Raw genomic sequence first — 21,405 nt, 5'->3', positions numbered from 1 at the left:
TTCATCTGTGTCTGGCTATGCATTTAATATTTTCTCTGCAAGTGTAAGTAAAAGCACATTGTTGATTTGAAATAGAAAAGGCAAATATAACCTCCTGTATGCTAGAGCCAAGATAATATTGATATATTGAAACCGAACCGTTACCGTGGCCCAAAAACCGTGATACAAACCGAACCGTGGCAAAACTGTACCGTTGCATCCCTAGTGTAATTTATGGTCAATTTTTGTGTCACTGTATGACAAATTGTTAAAGAAAGCTTTAATTAACTAGAAAAGCACTCAAAGAGTGCAGACCTCTGCATGCATTGTTGTTCTTGGTTGTCATACATTTGAAACTAGACTATTCAGATCGCCACCGAGTGGCCATACCATGCCATTACATCGCAAACATCTGGCATTACATCTGTTTGTGATGTAATGCCATGGTATGGCCATGTGATGGCGATCTGAATATGGTTTATCATAGGCCAAAACACGAAAAATCCTGCTAAAGACCCTCCTGGCACGGCACACATTATGTGTTGCCCAATTAGACGACAATTGTTTTTAAATCAGTAGATGTTCCTTTCTCCAGCAACAGTAAAACCATCCACCAAAGCCACTGCGAATACGAGATAATGCTTCTTAAAAATGACCGAAATTTAGAGGGAGGAAAATTCTGCTTTCAGTGGTGTAGATAACCCCTCGGTGCACCTTTTGGTCTTTAAAACTATGCTACCTAGGCTCTATGGAAATATAAAGCTTATGTTCATATCTTTATCAGGATAATCAGGGTAGAAATGGCAATTTCAGTCATTTTCAGCCATGAATTGTTGGATTTTTGAGGGTCTCTGAGAGGGGTCCCAGAACTCCATAACAAAAAACAGCTGGAGGGTTTTAAGTATATGGCTGTTCATAGTTCCAAATACTTATCACATATACAAAGTATGAGCCGATTTGGCCGACCCCCATCTTCCCACCTCTGCCTGGTTTTCTCATGCAATGACTCTTAAGAACGCGTTTGGGAAACACCCGTATCTTAGCGCTCCTTCTTAGCGATTCCTTCTTTGGAGCCTTCTTAAGTCCTGAAGAAAGATCGCATTTGGGAAACGCGGCCAATAGCTTTAAAACATGGTTTAAGATAATAATAATAATAATGATAATAATAATAACTAGAAAACGTAATTTCGAGGAAATTACCAGTGCATGCAAAAGCAAGACATAAGATAAAATGTGAAACAAACTAAAATTTACAAACCGAACCAATACGTGATTGGACTTTTACTCTCTGAAGCTTGACTTTTCCACCTCTGAGTGTGAGTGCGTGTGAGTGTGCGTGCGTGCGTGCGTGTGTGTGAGTGGATGTAAGTGGATGTAAGGAGCATGGCTTTCTATGATGCAGTGAAATGGGGGAGTTAGGTTAAGGTGAGAATGTTGTGGAGTGCATGGAGAAGTGTGGTATATGAAGTGCTGCAGTCAGGTGTGTGTGTGTGTGTGTATGAGTGAATGGGTAGACAGAGAGAGCTGATAATGCAGGTTCAATTTAACTGGCTGTCAATTAAACTTGATAGGGCCTTGAGCAGCTGGCTCTTGACACAGGTGCAAATCAGCTTAATCAGCAGTGCAGTGCGATAGACCTCTGAAGTTCGCCTACAAAAAAGCTTGCCATATATGGGCAGTTGGCTTCAGTTAACTCCCGGATCTCCTTATATGGGCAAGGATAGCAGCTTCAGAGGTCTATGAAAAGTCAATGGGGAAAAATATTTAGCTAATATCTCAAAAAGTATCAAGTTTACAGAACTGAAATATACATAGACTTAGTCTTATTTTCAAGACCTACGTAATAAAGTTTGAACCAAGTTTCTACGTTAAACGGTTGAAGCTGAATTTGACCTGCTTAGGAGAATAATAATAACTAGAAATGCAATTCCAAGGAATTACCAGTGCATGAAAATGCAAAAATAGATAGATAATGTAGATATGGTTACTAAGGTGTAGCTAGGGTAAACATGGTGGTTGCATAGTTTACAGAGAGTTGATAGTGTGAAGGTAGACAGTTTAAAGATGAAACGTTCCAGTTCTAACTTAACTAATGATTTCTATTCATGTTAAAATGTTGATTAGCTAACTTAGCTAATGATTTCTAGCAGTTACGCTAAAAATGCTAATTATGCTAGCAATGCTAACTTTACTAACAATGATAACCAGGTTGATTAGCTAACTTAACCGATGATTTCTAGCAGTAATGCTAAAAATGTTAACTATGTTAACAATGCTAAATTGGCTAACAATGCTAACCAGGTTGATTAGCTAACTTAGTTGATGATTTTTTGCAGTTATGCTAAAAATGCTAACTAGGCTAACAATGCTAACTATGCTAACCATGTTAACTAGCTAACTTGCTAGTTAGGTTTTTTATTTTAAAACATTTGTTGCTAGGGTATCCATGGTGGCCACTATCAGGAAACAAGAAGTTACTGCAGTATAATCATGTTGGTTGCTATGGAAACGGTCATAAACACTTAATTTTAATGGTTGCTATGTTGGTTGCTAGGTACATGGAGGTTTCATGTAGTTGACTGGAGGCATAGTTGATGATAACTGACAGTTGGAATGGTTGAACAGTTAAATAGTTGAGTAGTTTCAATGGTTAAATGATTTAATAGTGTATTATTGCAGTGAGGACTTTTATTTTTAAACAGTTGTGGAGAGAGAAAACAGTTAAACAGGATATGTAGTCTTCTGAGAGACTGTATGCTTAAAGCCAGAGAAACTGACAGGTGGTGCCCAGGTGGCCGGCCACCTGGTGTAAGATTCTAATTGCTGCCGTGATGTCATAATGAGCAATGTTAAGTCTATGGGGGAAATTGTAATAGTTTTTAACTAATAGTTTAAAAAGTATAAAAGTTACAAAGTTGAAAAATACAAAGCCCACATCGCGTAAGTAAGACCTACGCGACAAAATTTGAATGGAGTTTCTACGTTAAGCGGTTGAAGCTGAATTGACTGCGTTAGAAGAAGAAGAACTATTATAAGAAAAAGCCTAGGAAGAACAGTACAGTGCATTTTCATGCACTGTAACTAGAAATGCAATTCCAAGGAATTACCAGTGCATGAAAATGCAAAAATGTATAGATAGATTATATAGATATGGTTGCTAAGGTGTAGCTAGGGTAAGCATGGTGGTTGCACAGTTTAAAGAGAGTTGATAGTGTGAAGGTAGACAGTTTAAAGCTTAAACATTCCAGTTCTAACTTAACTAATGATTTCTAACAGGTATGTTAAAATGTTAACTATGTTAACAATGATAACCAGGTTGATTGGTTTACTTAGCTAATGATTTCTAACAGTTATTGTAAAAATGCTAACTATGTTAACAATGCTAACCAGGTTGATAAGCTAACTTAGTTGATGATTTCTAGCAGTAATGTTAAAAATGCTAACTATGCTAACAATGTTAATTATGCTAACAATGCTAACCACGTTGATTAGCTAGCTTAGCTAATCATTTTTAGCAGTTATGTTAAAAAATGCTAACTATGCTAACCAGGTTGATTAGCTAACTTAGCCAATCATTTCTAGCAGCTATGTTAAAAATGGTAACTATGTTAACAATGCTAACATGCTAACTAGCTAACTTGCTAGTGAGGACTTTTATTTTGAAACATTTGTTGATAGGGTATCCATGGTGGCCACTATCAGGAATGAAAAAGTTACTGCAGTATAATCATGTTGGTTGCTATGGAAACAGTCATAAACGCTTAATTTTAATGGTTGCTATGTTGGTTGCTAGGTACATGGAGGTTTCATGTAGTTGACTGGAGGCATAGTTGATGATAACTGACAGTTGGAATGGTTGAACAGTTAAATAGTTGAGTAGTTTCAATGGTTAAATGATTTAATAGTGTATTATTACAGTGAGGACTTTTATTATAGTGCATGAAAATGCACTATATTGTTCTTCCTAGGTTTCTTATTATTATTAATCCAACTTCTTCTAACGCTCGCAATTCAGCTTGAACCGTTTAACGTAGAAACTTGATTCAAACTTTGCTACGTAGGTCTTACTAAGGAGACCTGTGCAATATATTTTTCAACTTTGTAACTTTTATACTTTTTAAACTGTAAATTAAAAACTATTGAACATTTCCCCATAGACTTAACATTGCTCATTATGACATCACGGCAGCAATTAGAATGTTAGGCCAGGTGGCCAGTCCAGGTGCAGCAGCTCTCTCTCTCTCTCTCTCTCAGGCACACTGGCTCTCTTGAGACTACATTTTCTGTTCCCCTGTATCAACGATATCAACATAAGTCTTCCTAATTCCATCCAACTTTCTATCCATTCATCTTCTTCAAACCATTCACTCATCCACCCATTCTAAACAGTCTGCCTATCAACATCAATTAGACGATCTACATTCAACTTTTAAACAATCTACTCTGTCTCAGGCTCAGGTATCTCTACACTCTGGCTCTCTTAAGACTAGCCAGTTAAATTGATTACACCTGTATCTGTATCCACTACTCTCAGTAGAGAGCTGTGTCTCTCCATTCTACAAGAATATAAGGCACATTCCATCCAACTTTCTATCCATTCATCTTCTTCAGACCATTCACTCATCCACCCATTAAACTGTCTATCAACATCCATTAAACTCTCTGTCTATCAACATTAATTAGACTATCTACATTCAACTTTTAAATTATTTACTCTGTCTCAGGCTTTAAGGATACACTCTGGCTCTTAAGACTAGCCAGTTAAATTGATTACACCTGTATCAACTGTCAGTTTCTCTGGCTTTTAAGCATACAATCTCTCTTAAGACTACATATCCTGTTAACTGTTTCCTCTGTCCACAACTGTTTCAAAATAAAAGTCCTCACTGCAATAATACACTATTACATCATTTAACCATTGAAACTACTCAAGTATTTAACTGTTCAACCATTCCAACTGTCAGTTATCATCAACTATGCCTCCAGTCAACTACATGAAACCTCCATGTACCTAGCAACCAACATAGCAACCACTAAAATTAAGCGTTTATGACCGTTTCCATAGCAACCAACATGATTATACTGCAGTAACTTCTTGTTTCCTGATAGTGCCCACCATGGATACCCTAGCAACAAATGTTTCAAAATAAAAGTCCTCACTAGCAAGTTATCTAGTTAGCATGGTTAGCATTGTTAGCATAGCTAGCATTTTTAGCATAACTGCAAAAAATCATCAACTAAGTTAGATAATCAACCTGGTTAGCATTGTTAGCAAATCTAGCATTGTTAGCATAGTTAGCATTTTAGCATTACTGCTAGAAATCATCGGTTAAGTTAGCTAATCAACCTGGTTAGCATTGTTAGTAAAGTTATCATTGCTAGCATAATTAACATTTTAGCGTAACTGCTAGAAATCATTACCTAAGTTAGCTAATCAACATTTTAACATGAATAGAAATCACTAGTTAAGTTAGAGCTGGAATGTTTCATCTTTAAACTGTCTACTTTCACACTATCAACTCTCTGTAAACTATGCAACCACCATGTTTACCCTAGCTACACCTTAGCAACCATATCTACATTATCTATCTATTTTTGCATTTTCATGCACTGGTAATTCCTTGGAATAGGACAGAGGAAACAGTTTACAGGATATGTAGTCTTCAGAGAGATTGTATGCTTTAAGCCTGAGAAAATGACAGTTGGTGCCCAGGTGGCCGGCCACCTGGCGTAAGATTCTAATTGCTGCCGTGATGTCATAATGAGCAATGTTAAGTCTATGGGGGAAATTGTAATAGTTTTTAACTAATAGTTTAAAAAGTATAAAAGTTACAAAGTTGAAAAATACAAAGCCCACATCGTGTAAGTAAGACCTACGCGACAAAATTTGAATGGAGTTTCTACGTTAAGCGGTTGAAGCTGAATTGACTGCGTTAGAAGAAGAACTATAAGAAGAAGCCTAGGAAGAACAGTACAGTGCATTTTCATGCACTGTAATAATAAGAAGATGCCTAGGAAGAACAGAACAGTGCATTTGCATGCACTGTAATAAGAAGAAGATGCCCAGGAAGAACAGAACAGTGCATTTGCATGCACTGTAATAATGATGATGAGGATAATACATAAAATTGAACAATTAAAGGAAATCAACCTATTTTTGGATGATAATGAGCGGAAATTATATCAAACAAAGTAGTACTGAGCAAGATGGGAATATGCATTTCATTTTCTTACACAATGTAAAAAAACCTGTAAAATTTAAGAAAACCTCATGACTAATTAGGTGTGTGTCATCTTTTCATTGGTATTGTGTATGAGGAAGGAGAGTGAAACCTGTCAACACAAAGTAAATGGTGACCAGAGTAAAAGGTGTTACATATCTTGTCTACAATATTTGTGGATGTTGTGCTACAAGAAATATTTTTGCTGTTTACTAAATTATCATTCTTTAGAACAGTTCAGGGGTTACCAAAATGTATTATTTACATGTTTTTTCTGTTTTGTCCAGGCTGTTGAGGCTTATATGATTGATAGAAACATTCCCTCAAATTTACACAATCGGGTGACTCATTTCTACAACTACATCTGGACACGGACAAAAGGGATACAGTCTGACGTTTTGTTTCAGGATACTCCGCATTGTATGAAAAATGAAATTTTTTCAAGGTACGTAGAGTGTACTGTTATATTCTCAGCATTCTCAGTTATTCTTTCTGTAATTAACACCCTATTTTGACAGCCTTTAAAGAGAAACTATGCAGGTTTGGCGATTTCATCTTAAGTTTCGGTTTCGATTTTCATTTTCACTGGTTTTATGCTTGCATATTTCTCTGCAGAGCCTCCCCGACAGCTTTAGCGTGTATATTTATACATATATCGGCTATATATAAATATATAAATTGCAAGCGTGGTTCTTCTTTTTCTTTATGCGTCTCAGCCTTCCAGATGTAAACAGGGAACGATCGTCTCCTGAACAAACTGCAAGGTTGCAATAGCGGATAGGGACACTGGGGGCGGGAGGAAATATTACTGTTTTCGATAAAACTGGTCAGTCAAGCAAAACAACGATTTCTAAGCGATTTTATGACTATGAAGAAGTTGCATAGGGTCTCTTTAAATAACATATCACTATGTATTTTGGGGCAATTGTTTTTGTGTCATTTAGCAAGTTGAACATGGTATCATAACCGTGGTCTTACTAGCCATGGTTTTATAGAAGTAGCCTGTTGCACTTGATAGGAGAAACAATGTACTCCGTGTTGTGTCTTAAAAACAAGTGACTCAACATGACAAGTAAAACTGGATCTCACTGAATAAATTAATTGCTTGCTCATATATGCTTGGATTCTCTCCTGTTGCATAGTACCAGAAAGACACAGAGGAAGGGTTGTCATGACAAGTTGAAATCCACTTTCATGAGCATGAGCCCCAAACCACACCCTGCTCTCTAGACATCCATGGGGAAAAAAATTAAATACCCCACTCTATGCAGAATTTACCCTACATTAACCCTGCCACATACTCTACTTACTGTACTATGCAATGCCTTAGTTCCACACTGCGACAATAGTGGGTGCACAATGTGCTCATAAGCTTACAACTATCGGGATAAGCAAGATAAAAATCACAGGCAATATATGAAGAGTTCAGATTCAAAGCCTTCAAACGCTACATCAGAAATTAGATAACGATGGTGAGTGAATGCTCTCCAAACAGTATACGCTAACCGCTTCAAATACCACTCTCTTCCAGATCTGAAATATCTATTCATAGACAAAAACCTATAGGAGACTGATGGGTAAAAAGGCTCATTTATAAGAAAAGTAGTCAGATGGATTTACAGAGTTTTGCATCCGAACTCTTCATATACACGCTGTAAACTGAAACATAATCCAGTGTGATACGGGTATAGCTGAGTGAGTCATTGTTTCATTGCAGAATATGTATTCATCTACTGAAGAAGCAACAGTTGTTTGCCCATCTCTCAGACACCTTTCTGCACCACCTAGCATCTAAAATGCACCTGATAAGCTACACAGCTGGTAAGTATGTCCCCACTAAAGCTAAGACCAAACCTACGCTTTTGATATGACCTGTTTCATTTTGTATTTGCAACAGCAACAATTTATTATGTTTTGCACTTCTACAGTGCTGAGTCTTTAGAGAGTACTTAAAATCAGTTTAAATTAAAAAAATATTTTTCAACAAACCGTGCATTGAACATTTTCATAGTTTTACTAGCCTGTCGTTCAGTTCATTGATGTAATTCCAATTTACACTATCTGTGAAATATAGTCTGTTACTTTGTTTAACAATAATCATAATATGGATAGAAAATAGCTATCAAAGACAAGTGTATTGTGAAATGACTAATGTGTTTAGTCAGTGTTTTGGATTATTTTCAGAATTCTGTGGTGAGATAGCTGTTGTAAATAGAATACATTATCAATAGCCTCATTCTCACACAAATACTGTTAAATTCCCACTTCACAAGTTCACACTCCAATTTTGCAAAAAGAGAAGCCAGGGCCATGAATCACTTGGTTTTTCTGCTCACCGCCATCTAGCCAGTCAAGGAGTGAGTTGTCCAAAACCTTTCTTTTTAGTAAAGTATGTGTACAATGTTATCAATGCTCAAGTTCATGTGTAGAGACACTGATGATACTTCGATCAAAGTTTCATGTTGTGTGTCAAGCCTTCTTAGTGATTTTGACGCGATCATGTATCAAAATAGTAGTGCCCCTACCATTATTCCTAGCGCCACTTGACCCGAAAACGACAACACAGAAGTTTAAAAGTGGAGCATCCGACGTAAATTAGGCTTTTAAGAAAAAGTTTGACTCACAAAAACACACTAGGATGCATTTTATCCTTAATCCTTTAATAGAGATCTACTGTATACATTAATGTCACCTTTTTACAGTGAATGGTCATCATTCAAAATTGTGCCGTAAAAATACTTAATGTGTTTTTATACCAAAAGGGCTCTTTTCCAGTATTAATGTATAAGGTAGGGTTGAGCAGCCTTATTCAAACAAAGAGAAATACTGTACAATTCACTGACTTTTTTATTATTCATACCTTTAATGTTAACAGGCAGGTTGTGCCTTTCTTTAAGGCTTTTCTACTAAATGCAGTTCCATACAATAAAATCAGATTCTCTTTTGCGTGATCTGACAATTCCCATGATCTTAGAGGCCCAACAGCCAGAACCGACCCTCTATGACGGATTGCGTGGCTGATTTGAAAATTTGCTTGTGCTCCTTCATCGCCGAGTAGTAGGCCCTATGATCTATGATCTCGTTCACAATCGCTCATCTACTCGTTACTTGTGTCAGAAATTAGCGGATGATAAACTCGCCCTTACGCACCTGCGTCTCGAGGCAGCATGCGAGCAAATTTAAAATAAATGTCTGACAAGCTTAAGAATAACATGTTTTCACTTATAAATGTATAAGTCTAGCCTAATTTAAAACGAGGATGCAGGCAATGCGAAAACACAGCACTGCCAGAGTGCGACCAAAATGTTAGAGTGTGACATATTCTAGGTTGCGCGGGTGCACCTGATGCTGCTCGGGTGAAAGTGTTGGTTCTTTCGCAAGTTTTCATTGTAGACTATACGTGCAACTTTACCAAACAGTGTAGAAGTAAGCCCCCTGTCCTTGACCCATTTTCTCGCTGTCCTTCTCTCTCGTACGCGCTCAATGGACACCCGCTCCTCGACATGAACATCTATCTAATTATTAATGCAAGGAACGTCTGTCTATGTGTCACTCTGTCTGTCCGTTCCATGCAACTCTCGAACCACTCATCCGACTGACCTAAAATTTCACACAGGTCTTGCTAATGGCATGCGTGAGTGCAGTGAAAAGTTTGGTCGTTTTTGGACAAACAATGACAAAGATATCGTTAAACAAAATACAACTCTACCGCAATCCCACTATTCTACCGCTCTCCGCACTCTCGCCACGCCCCTTCTCACTCTCACTTGCTTCAGCATAGAAACAAAAAAAGCCCATTTCGCTGACAAACTCACGTGTTGCCATTCATGGAAATTACGATGTCTCACGGAAACGGACCGTTTCAAGATTGTTGATCTTGGATAAACATGCTAAGTCCGACACACATGCACCCATGTTGGTAAGCAGGCTGTTGAAAGTCATGTAACGTTGCATAGTTGCCTGATCAGGTTGATCTTGCAACAATATGCCGACACACACACGTCGGTAGCATTCTGTTAAAATGTGCATTTAAAACAGCCGCTCTTGACTCTATCTGGACATTGGCTATGGGCATAACATTCATTCAAACATCACTTCTGAGTTAATAGCACTGGCATGGCCATCATGCAGTTAGCTTTAGCAAAAACGCACGGGTATGTAATGTGTCTAATATTGCCATTAGCTGCAACTCAAACGCCTTTCCTCTTCACTTTTTTACTTTGCAAAGTGAGTAAAAAGCGCTACTAACTGCACGGGCCTGATTCCACATCATCGCCAATCTAACATGATCTACCTGCATCAACGTAATTGGGCAACAAGTTTCTTGGAAAACATTGTTTGTACGGGCACTGCATTAGTTTGATCCAAATAAAACATTCATAACCGTGAAAGCAATGACGCATAGAAGATGACTAGCTACATTATTGTTAAATCCGTTTAGCATCTTGTTAGCATGTTACATTGATTAAAACTCTTGCATTCAAGTTAACTGATCATCTCGATACCAATATTTTCCAAAAGGGCCTGTCCCAAGGAGAAAAAGTATTAGCCTACTTTGAAACTGCAGATTACGGGATTAGAACCTGTAACGATTTGATGATAAGCCTAGAGTTCTCAACGGGTCGGGTCGGCCCGACAAACCCGACTGGACCCGCGGGTTCGGGCCGGGTTCGGGTCGAAAATATAAGTAGATGACTCGGGTCGGGTCGGTCCTCGGGCTTAATATTTTCCGCTCAGTGAAAAAAAAAAAAAAAACATTTATTAATCATCGCTGTTGTTTACCGCGAATCATCATGAATTTCTCCTCGGTGATCAATAAAATAGGCTATCTATCTATCTATACCGTAAAGAAAGTCTGGCTGCTGCATGCAACGTGCATGCAATCATGGAGCGGGGGCAGACGTGACACTATGTTGGGAGATGGAAGAACAGAGCTTGCAGCAACTCTGCCATGTGTTGCACCAACATTTATGAGTTCCTGTGCAAGTTCTAAGAAGCCGTCTCCTTGAACAAAATAAAATGGCAGTAAATTGTTGCTGGGCTATCCGTCTTCGTGAATAGCTAACAACTCATTGCCATCAAGCGTGTATGAAGCGGTTATTGAAATATCATGCTCTGTGGATGATTCTGCCTTTTTTTATAGCAAGAACAGTACGTTTTCCCATTTATATCATGTTTCTATTGTGGAAAATATCGTTTCACTAGGTTTTTACGTGGGTTAGGCCACTGCACATAATTGTGCCCTTAACGACCGTCCGTCTCCATAGGATAACATGGGAAAACTCGACCGCCGGCGTCGGGCCGCGGGCTGGGTTCGGGTAGAAAATTCATATCTATGTGTCGGGTTACATCGGGCTCGAGCTTTGAAAGCCACGGGCCGGGTCGGGTCGGGTTGTAATTTTCAGGCCCGTTGAGAACTCTAGATAAGCCACCTGCTTCAGCCACTGCACTAATGAACGGTGTGCTTGAAACAAGGGTTTGTAAATTACATAATAGTAGCCCACCAACACCAAACCAATTAACGCAAGGTAACACAAGTAGCAAGAATGAGCCCAACAGAGGAGTCGGTCTTTTAATTTATATTAGCCTACAGTATAGCGCAATCATTGAGTCACGAGAAAAACATCAACTTAGTGATTTTTGGTTGGGCGCTTGTGATTTTTGGTTAGACGCTCCTGACACTGACGACATCACCAACAGCAACTCCCAAGGTACGCCACAGGTGCGACTGCACAGTCCTTGTTTGCGATTGAGAGTTTGAACTACTTTTTCTAGACGGATTTCCGTGAACCGGAGGCGCTAGATGTCAATAATGAGATTGATGCAGATCCTGGGAGAAAATAATTGGGGGTGGGGGGCGATCTCAATTGCAAGCCGCAGTGATGGTTACACCTCTTGTTGAACCCTGTTTTGTGATAGGCCTGTGCTTTTGTAGCCTATGTTAAAATCTTTGTTGTGCGCAAAATAAATAAATAAATGCGTTGGTGCACCTGCGTTGATGAACATTAGGCTACTGCTACCACTATTAGGCTGCTACTACTATTACTACTACTGCTACTAATGATAATAATCATCATCATAATCATAATGATACAATAATAAACGAAAAAAAGGCCTATTGAAACAGATGAAAGAACAGTCCTGATTAATATATTGGAGCCGCAGCCTATTAGGCTTTTGTAGGTTAAACAAGCTTTGCAGAAGTTCAGGAAAGCTGTTGTTTTTTCAGTTTAATTAGTCCATGATTTGGGCTAATTACTCTTCATAAAAGTAAAATGAAAATAAACAGTTGTTTCGCCAGTTATAATAGTAGGCTATAGTATAGCATCAGGACAGACATCCACGCACTAGCTGCGCAAAGGTCTGCGTTGTTTGCGATGACGAAATAAATTGATATGAAGTTGTTTAAATAAACCACTGTTGTCATACAGTTAACAGGCCTGCATTGTAGCACATTAATTAAGTATCAAGTGTTTTCCGTGTGTATATGTAACCAACAGCATAAAATAGCAGAATGTCAAAACCTTTTCAGTAGGCTAGCCTACCGCTGTTCCAGAAATAGCAAATAAGAAGGTATCCCTTCCATATCTGTTCATTTTAGTACATTCTAACGTAAGGGGCAAAGATTCTACAACAGAACAAGATGGATCACTTTTGACAAGCTCAGGTGTCATCCCAGACGCTGGCTACGGTGCGGATTATAAAATGTTAACAGATCCATCTTGCTCCGCTATAGAATCTTTGGTAAGCAGGCAGAACGAGACCCCTGTCATAATCGTCATGGGGAGATTCCTTCCAAACCTGTTCCAAACGGACCTATCAAGTCCTTGAACTGACGTCATGGGGCGGGATACAGCCAGTTGCATGCGGGAAAAGGCAAATGCGGAATTTGACTGCAGGCATCTTCATATGTCTTCATCCCGCGAGTTTTGAGTGACGTGACATGGTCGCATTTTTGTGACATGATCACAACTTTTCTTCAAGTCGAACAACACGTCTAACCAGCATGCACTGCATATGACTCAAATTACGTTTCTGTTTGCATTCGACTGCATGCGTTTGCAGCCGACTTGACATGTCGAGTGCACCTACTGTTATGGCATGCGTGGCGTGTTTTGTGTCTCGAGAAATTTCAGACCGTGCGTCAAAGTGACGCGAAGACTGCGCTTGTTTGTAGTAGGGCAAGCAAGCAGATTAACGTAGGCTATGTCTGTCCTCTGTCAAATACAGTTGCATTTTCAGCTCTGAACAAAACCGTTCAGGTGTTATTTAAGCAGAAATCAAACTAAACAACATGGGAGATTAAAGAAACACAGTTTAAGCTATGTAAACTTCCCATAACTCATTGCCGTCAATGTGAAGTGCGTATTTCGTGGTCTATCTGTCTATCTATTGTCCTTGCACTCGGAGGAAACTTTTGTTTCATTCGTCCCTCATTTCAATCGTCCTGGTTGTACCTTCCACTTGTAAGTAGCCTCTGGAGTATACATCATGTCTGCAGCCAAAATGACGCTCGTATTCCACACACGCAAATGTGACGGAGGACTGTACTCCCCGCTTTATGTTACAACCATGTTGCCTGTTAATCATGAAATCAGTGGGGTGTGGCCAACACCAGCTCAATTGCATTGAAGGCAACAGGCCCCTGAAACAGCCTGACAAACTGACAAGAATGGAGCTGCTGATAATGTGTAATCTGAGAGGATTTTTTTTGCGAACAGCTTGATGGACATGAATAGGTCTATTTTGGCTCATGATATGGGACCTTTAACATGTCGATTTCACTGTGTGTATGAATGTGGCTAATGTTAATTGACAGATTTAATGCTTCAAAATTCTTATTTACTATTACTTGTTTTACATTTCAGGAGAGTATATTAAGAGAAGGGGAGATGTTGGTGTTGGGATGTGGTTGATCATATTTGGCAGTGTGAAGGTGAATAGACATGAAAACAAAGGGGACTACTATAAATCTGTCTCCACTGGATCAATTCTGGGACTACATCTACTTTTCAAACGGAAACTCTGTGGATTCACTGCGGTGGCTGAAAACTATGTTGACATTTTCTATTTGACAAAGGATAGTTTTGATGAAATCTGTTCATATTACCCAATAGTTACAAATAGACTTTATAAGAGAGCATATAATTATGCGAGTGTACCTTTGTAAAAGTATGACATAAGATATAGTGTACTAATTTCAAATATTAAAGTTTAGTCATTTATAGTATATATATTGACATGAAAGTTTATTGATGATATGTTATAACTTGTATTGTGCTTTGTTGATTTCTGAATTTACATTAGATTACAAACCTTGTTTGAAATGTGAATGAAATAAAGGAAATAACTTTACTGGGCTTGAAGTTGTGACTGTGTTAAAAAAAAATAGCATAAGGATATTAGCATAATATCAAGAACGTATAGTTGCCAGAACCTGAACATACTACAGTACATCATATTTCTCCTGAGGATAAATACATTGTCTACCTATTTATATACAGTATAATGTACAACCAGTGAAATCTGAAATCACTGCATACTGTATTTGTTGGAAGTCTAAGGAAAATGGCAGCCACTGTAAGATGGATATTAACAGGTTGATGTATTAACCTAGGGCACTATAACTAATATGCTAAATAGAACAAACTATACAATAATATACTGCATGTCAATGTCAGTTTATTTATAAGCTTTTTTAAAACAACAGTTGACTAAAGTGGTGTACAATCAACAAAAGCAAGACCAAAACATGACATGGGGTTATGACTATAACCTCGTTTCTCTGAAGGAGATCACAAGACGTTAACCAATGGGAATCTGTCTTCGTGGACGTGATCAACCTGAACTAGTCTCTAAACGGGAGAATATTTGCATGCCAAATTGATATACTAATAATAGCTGGAATCGAATGACACCGGTTACTGGGCTATTTTTTTTTTTTTAATGACAATGAAGTATTTTAAGATAAACTGTGGCTAATGCTGGATTGTAGTCAATCCACTTCTTTTTATTGTTACTACTGTATGTGCATGTAATGTTTTGTAACATTACATTTCATAATATGCATCAATAATATGCACCTACATATGGAGATGTGTAAAGTATTCAAAATGTGTGTGCAAGGACTACAGCAATTAATACAATACAGCCACAGACTACATGGTTTGATGCCCTAGTCAATAGTGTAGATATTCTCTGTAATTGGTCTCCTGGTCCTGATTTCATAGATGATATGAGGTGGCTCTTTTGATGACAAGCTGCAGAAAGAAATCAAGAATTAAATTAAGTGTCAATCCACTTCAATTTACAATTTAAATATATATATATACAGTATATATAACTTTTCATTGAAATGTAGCATGTTTTGTCACATTACTGCTTACCATCCTCCCTGTAGAGCTTTTTTGTGAAGTCCACCTACAAGAGCAGAAAACTGGAGTAAGACTAATACACCAAAAATGTATTTGTGTGATTAAAATTGCATTTAATCGTGAAAATGCAGTCTACCATCAATATATTCTTGTATGTTGCCTCTTTGTAAAAGACAAAGAAATAAAAAGACAGACACAACAACAAAGTAATGGCTTTCAAAGGCTGTCCTGAATGATTATTGTTATCTCTGTCTCTACAATGTTGATCATTGTGGTAGGTAAAAGAGTGAGTGTACGTTTGAAACCCAGCAGTAGCAGAGCACCCACGAGGAGTAGCAAAAGACTTAGGGACAGGGAGAGCACTGGTATATTGATCTGCAGTGTGATGCTTGGAAATGAGTCTTCAAACTGGAAATGATAGAGAATGAATACAGTTAAGACAGTTTAATCTACACTTTGATTTGTTCAGCAGAGTTTTACAAATTGAAATGCATGTTAGTAAGGCAGTTTAAAACTTGGCAGAAAAGAAGCAACCTCCATTCTATCCCAGACTGGCTCTAAAAGCAAGACAATTCCCATAGCCCCCCACATGTCCAACTTCGTAGCAAGAAGATAGATAGATGGATAGATAGATACAGCGCCCTCCATAATTATTGGCACCCCTAAGATGTGTTAAAAGCCTTAAAATAAATTCAGTTTTTATTGTAGAAGCATACTCTCACATTGAAAATTGTAGAAAAATGTAACCTTCAACTGAAGTGAATTGTAATGGGAGAAAAGAAATCCCTGACTAAGAAATAATTATTCTTCATAAAATTACCTGTTCCACAATTATTGTCACCCCTCACAATTCAGGAAATAGATATAATTAAAGTAGTTCTGTCATTTCTACAGTAGTTTACAAAGTTGATCAGAGTATGTACATGAACATTTCATTAGATGAACATTTAATTAGTAATTCTTAACGTCCTGTTTCCCTGGGGTATAAATATGATGTGACATAAAGGCTATTTCTCTTCAACATGGGAAAGACAAAGGAACACACCATTTAAGTAAGGCAGATGTGTGTCGACCTTCACAAGTCAGGCAATGGCTACAAGAAAATAGCCACTCGCCTACACCTGCCCATATCTACGGTCAGAGGAATCGTTTAAAACAGCTGGAGCAGTGGTAAACAAGCCTGGAAGAGGACACAAGCTTTTTTTGCCACCACGCACAGTGAGGAGGATGGTAAGTGAATTAAAAAATCTCCAAAGCTCACTGTTACAGAATTGCATCAAATGGTTGCATCTTGGGGTCACAAAGTCTCCAAAACAACCATCAGGCGCTATCTACATGCCAACAAGTTGTTTGGGAGGCATGCATGTGTAACGGGTGCTAGCTGGTTAGCTATGCTGTGTAACGTTAGTAAACCTCACTCCCCGACGCTTCAAGAGCGCTGCTGGCATGAAAGCTCAGTTCCCAGACCTCAACCCCATTGAAAACCTGTGGGGTGAGCTGAAGAGGAAAGTGCAGAGAAGAGGACCCAGGTCGCTGGATGATTTGGAGATTTTGTGCAAAGAGGATTGGTCGAAGATCCCTCTTTCTGTTTTCTCTAATCTTGTGAAACATTATGAGAGAAGATTAGGTGCTGTTTTATTAGCAAAAGGGGGTTGTAAATAGTATTAACATCAGGGGTGCCAATAATTGTGGCACACATGATTTGATGTAAAATAATTATTTCTTAATGTGGGATATTTTTCCTTCTGAATAAATGCACTTGAATTAAAGGTTGGATTTTACGCTTTTTTTCATTGTGGTCCTATATTATTTTGAAAAAAAAATGAATTTATTAGAAGCTAAAGAACACATCTTTACCAGGGGTGCCAATAATTATGGAGGGCGCTGTAGATAGATAGTCTTTATTGTCCTATGAGGATATTCTTCTTCACAATTCAAAACATTCCATAAAAAAGACAGCAGCATTTGATGTTCACATCACAGTCTCATTCATATAACATATCATACATCACACATAACATATAACATATAATATAAACATTTAATGTGACACCCACCATACACCCCCTCCCTTCTAGTTTCCCTCCCCCTCAACACAATGCAAGCAAAAGTGGACAGTGCAGACAACATAAGCGAAGCACAAAAGGATAGAGGGGATGGATTATTGTCACCGGAGTTTGTTACGTGCAGTGATGGCTGAAGGAAAAAAAAGTTTCTTAAATGCGCTTTTTTTCCAGTCCAGGGCTCTGTATATGCGGCCAGATGGGAGTTGGGAGAAAAAACGGTTCAGGGGATGGTCAGGGCTGCTTGCCATGGTGCGGGCAAGGCATGTGGTGGCTGTGTCATTTGCATCAGTGGGGCTGGGGGTGGGAAGCTGTATTATTTTGGATGCTAAGTATGAGATTTTAATGAGTTTGTTCTTGCTGGTGACATTTAGTATAGTGAAGAAACAGGGGGAACAGTAGAGTAAAAGCAGTTGGATGATGCTTTTGTAGAGTAGCAGAAGGAGGTGGGGGGCAACAGACAGTGATCTTAATTTGTGTATGACATACAGTCTCTGTTGTGCCCGTTTCTGTGTGATGGTGACATGTTCATTGAAGTTAAGCTTATTGTCAATGGTGAGGCCAAGATATTTGAAAGTGCTGACCTGTTCAACCGGTCAGACCCCGTTGAAAGTTTGTCCACTGATTTATTCAGTCTATGTGATAAAATGCATCTGATTTTTCACAACAAAAAAGGGATTCTATTCAGATTTATAAATTGAGGTAATTCAAATAGGGACCCTTGGCACCCGCACCTGCCTTAAGACCTGTGGTGGTAGGGCGTTAGCTGTTGCAGCCCCCAAACTTTGGAATGTACTACCCATGGAGCTTAGGTCTGTGGGCAGTATTGACCTTTTTAAAAACCCACCTCCTCACATTGCATGACATTACATCTCATGATGATGCTGATGCTTTTTAACCAAAGCAACTTAACTTGGTAAAAGCACTTTTAAGCGTTTAAGAGCAATTCTAACAACAATAAACAACAACCAGAATAAGTGCATCAATGAGTGTAGTGAGTGCATCACTGAGTGCAATTGTCTGTAGGATAGGCTTTAAGATGGCCTTTCTAAACCTGTGACATTACCTTTTTTTAGTTCCCTTTTATTCTGCCTTTTTATTATATTTTTTCTTCTCTTTATTCTCTTTTAAAGTTTGAGGGTTACATGTGGCTGTTGGCTTGGAAACTAGATTTGTTGTTTGTTTGTTGTTGAAAAATAAGTACTGTACCTTCAGGGCGAAACAAGTACTTATTTTCCCGATAATGACCAGCGTTCCATACATAATCCCTTACTTATAGAAGTTAGCAGACCCAGCCTATCTCTAGGGATCTTCCCCTTACTTTTAAAACAGACAGTTGATTTTATTATTTGGTTTCCATATGACATTGTGTACAATGACAATCCTCAAAGCTGGACATTTTAGTTAAGAGAGCACATGTAGTTAGCAGACACTCTTATCTAAAGCGACCGAGACTTGCAATGTTCATCTATTAACCCAGGTTGACCATTTCTTAAGAGGGGACATTACCTCTGCTCCACCACTTCCCCATATTAATTTGGCCTCAATGGCCCAAGGTGCCCTATAGTGAAGCACTTCCATTTCTAAATCTGATTAGATCCACTTTTTGTTGGTGTTAATGCCCAAATAGAGGTCTTTGACATATTAAGCTTAATTGTTATGAAAATATGAGGTACGGCCCCGCTTGTATTTCAACACATCTTGAGGTTTAGGTTGAATTCATTGCTAGAGCATTGATAATTTCACATTGCATAGAAAATGTTGGTGACTCACCAGTGTTTCAGATTGAACTTGACTTAAATTCTTCCTTAAAATATCAAGATGAGATGACATGGCACTCCTCCAGTGTTCTGTTAAGAGTGTGATTTACATGTAAAACATTATTATAATTATGTTGTATTCCATGTAACAACTTTCATACTTGTGGCTTCACAAGCAAGGCTTCGGAAGGCTTGTGAGTCCTCCTGCTTGAGAGTGGCTTTTGAATCTCTGCAAGGATGCCAGTCGTCTTTGCAAGAGAACAGGTCTGGCCCATACCTACACATGCCAAGTTCCACACAATCAATGCTTTATATACCATTTAACCAAAGTCTCTCTCTCTCTGGAGTTGGTGTGGCCTTAGAAATAAAGACTTTCAAGAGCTAATGCTCGAGAGTATACGATTTTTTACAATCAACTCTGAACCAGCTTCTCTGATAGCATATCACTGGAGTTACATTTGATCTATTTACTTGTTTTACACTATTTGTAACTTATATTGGAACTACAAGATATTGCATTAACGGTGGCACGGTAATGATCTGACAATTACCTGTTCATCTGTTGCTGTTAACCCACAGGTACAATTTAATACAACAAAGAAGATCACTAGCTCACCTGTTGGGGCCAGAGGAGGCTCAGTGCTGTGTGCAGGTGTTGTTAATGGTGCCATTGTAGTTGGAGCTAAATTGAAACAAGTACTTCAAGAAAATGTAGCATAAGATAAAACATATTTACTTTGAGCAATAATCTTCCAGTAAACAACGCTTAAAAACACGGAGGTCAGGAATTAATTTGCTTATGTAAACTTACCTTTCAAAACATTCAGTGTATAGGACACTTTTTTGTCATTGAAAAGCCCGTCTATATCCACCCTGCAGCAATAGGACCCACTGTCTATTTGCTGTATTTTCTGAATTCCAAGATCCATTTGGCCTGAGAGAACGTCTCCAATGAGTCGGTATCTGTCAGATATTTTTGAAATAACTCCGTTGTCATCTGCTTGCACAAGAATGTCATTACACCAGAAGGTCCCACAGTCCCGGCCCCAACATACATGGCTTAGACCATGACGTCTCACTGAGTAATGGCAGGCAAGGACCACAGAGCTCCCCTCTGTCACTTTAAATGGCTGGTTTGATGACTTGGCCCCTGTTTATGAGAGAGCATTGAGATTATGAAGTTTTTCCTACCTTGTGATCAATGATTTCATTGTTTTGAGTGTTTTGGTCACTGTCAGCATCATCATCGGAAGTGTCAGGTATACTGTAACTGCCACTCGCTATTCACTCACTTATTTACCAGCAATGCACACAAATTGATTTATTGTTTCAGAATCATTGTAATCTATATTAATACTTGTTTATACATATTACGCTCTGTGTAAAATAGTCTCAGTTTTTAGTTTTAGTTCTATAGCATTATGCATCAACATTATAAAATATCTTATCAAAGTATGCAAACATTTGATTGTAAACTGCTCTGGTGCTGTGCAAAATTGTGTTGGAATAAAAGCATGTAATATAATTCAATTGCATTTTTTGTAAAAAAAAAAAAAAAATCAGCAGAGACCCCAGAATAAAAAGGTAAAAGTTGATTTTAGCATCAGCACAAATACAGTACCATTGCAGATTTTTTAACATTTCAAACTGTATGGCAAGATTGGTACATGTCTGACATGTGCTCTGTTTTACTTGCCTGAGAGAGTTAAAAGAAGAATGATCCACCGCATCAGAGCTGAGCTTGAGGGAGTAGCCATTGCATGGGTAAAGTGTGTTTTGTGGCAAGCTCCGTGAGCAGTAGTACTACTGGATGCTGCCCGAGGACACAGAGGCAGGCATATCAATAGACTCCTGTGTTCTCATGGCTGCTGCTGGTGACATCTCCAAGTTGGACAGGCACATATTGACCACTCTGCGCACCCTGTCTGATTCTGTGAACATGTCTCTATGTAATCTGATTGCACTGAGGTCAGAGGTTTGACCATTTAGTAATCTTATCAGTTTGATG

The 21,405-nt window shown here is 38.5% G+C and overlaps 2 protein-coding genes across 4 annotated transcripts in view; one reads left to right on the top strand and one right to left on the bottom strand.

The window, feature by feature from the left end:
- The window catches only part of LOC134080352 (uncharacterized), a 257,953-nt gene extending 243,398 nt beyond the window's left edge, over window positions 1-14,555 (top strand). For both annotated transcript variants that reach the window (XM_062536752.1, XM_062536751.1), the window contains exons 41-43: window positions 6,488-6,645; window positions 7,918-8,021; window positions 14,069-14,555. In XM_062536752.1, the coding sequence (XP_062392736.1) occupies window positions 6,488-6,645; window positions 7,918-8,021; window positions 14,069-14,370 (564 nt within the window). In that variant the 3' untranslated portion in view covers window positions 14,371-14,555. The remainder of the gene's footprint in view (window positions 1-6,487; window positions 6,646-7,917; window positions 8,022-14,068) is intronic.
- A 307-nt stretch (window positions 14,556-14,862) lies between these two features.
- Window positions 14,863-21,195, bottom strand: timd4 (T cell immunoglobulin and mucin domain containing 4). Of its 2 annotated transcripts, XM_062535642.1 has the most exons (7): window positions 21,094-21,195; window positions 20,209-20,547; window positions 20,014-20,079; window positions 19,411-19,487; window positions 15,871-15,982; window positions 15,587-15,620; window positions 14,863-15,460 (listed from the first exon to the last, which is right to left on the bottom strand). In XM_062535642.1, the coding sequence occupies exons 1-7, from the start codon at window positions 21,152-21,154 to the stop codon at window positions 15,376-15,378; spliced, it is 774 nt and encodes a 257-aa protein (XP_062391626.1). In that variant the 5' UTR covers window positions 21,155-21,195; the 3' UTR covers window positions 14,863-15,375. The 2 variants fall into 2 exon arrangements, with proteins under 2 accessions (XP_062391626.1, XP_062391627.1); XM_062535643.1 differs by lacking the exon at window positions 21,094-21,195 and having other exon boundaries at window positions 20,014-20,096; window positions 20,209-20,316.
- Window positions 21,196-21,405: the final 210 nt, after the last annotated feature.

This window comes from Sardina pilchardus, chromosome 5 (genome assembly GCF_963854185.1).
Source record: "Sardina pilchardus chromosome 5, fSarPil1.1, whole genome shotgun sequence".
Lineage (NCBI taxonomy): Eukaryota > Metazoa > Chordata > Actinopteri > Clupeiformes > Clupeidae > Sardina > Sardina pilchardus.
This window is presented reverse-complemented; position numbering and strand designations above follow the sequence as displayed.

Coding starts and splice junctions, on each gene's coding strand:
- timd4 (XM_062535642.1), bottom strand. CDS start 21,154: ATGGCTACTCCCTCAAGCTCAGCTCTGATGCGGTGGATCATTCTTCTT. Junction 20,080..20,208: donor TACACTGAATGTTTTGAAAG/GTAAGTTTACAT, acceptor GTTTCAATTTAG/CTCCAACTACAATGGCACCA. Junction 15,461..15,586: donor AAAGCTCTACAGGGAGGATG/GTAAGCAGTAAT, acceptor TTCTTTCTGCAG/CTTGTCATCAAAAGAGCCAC.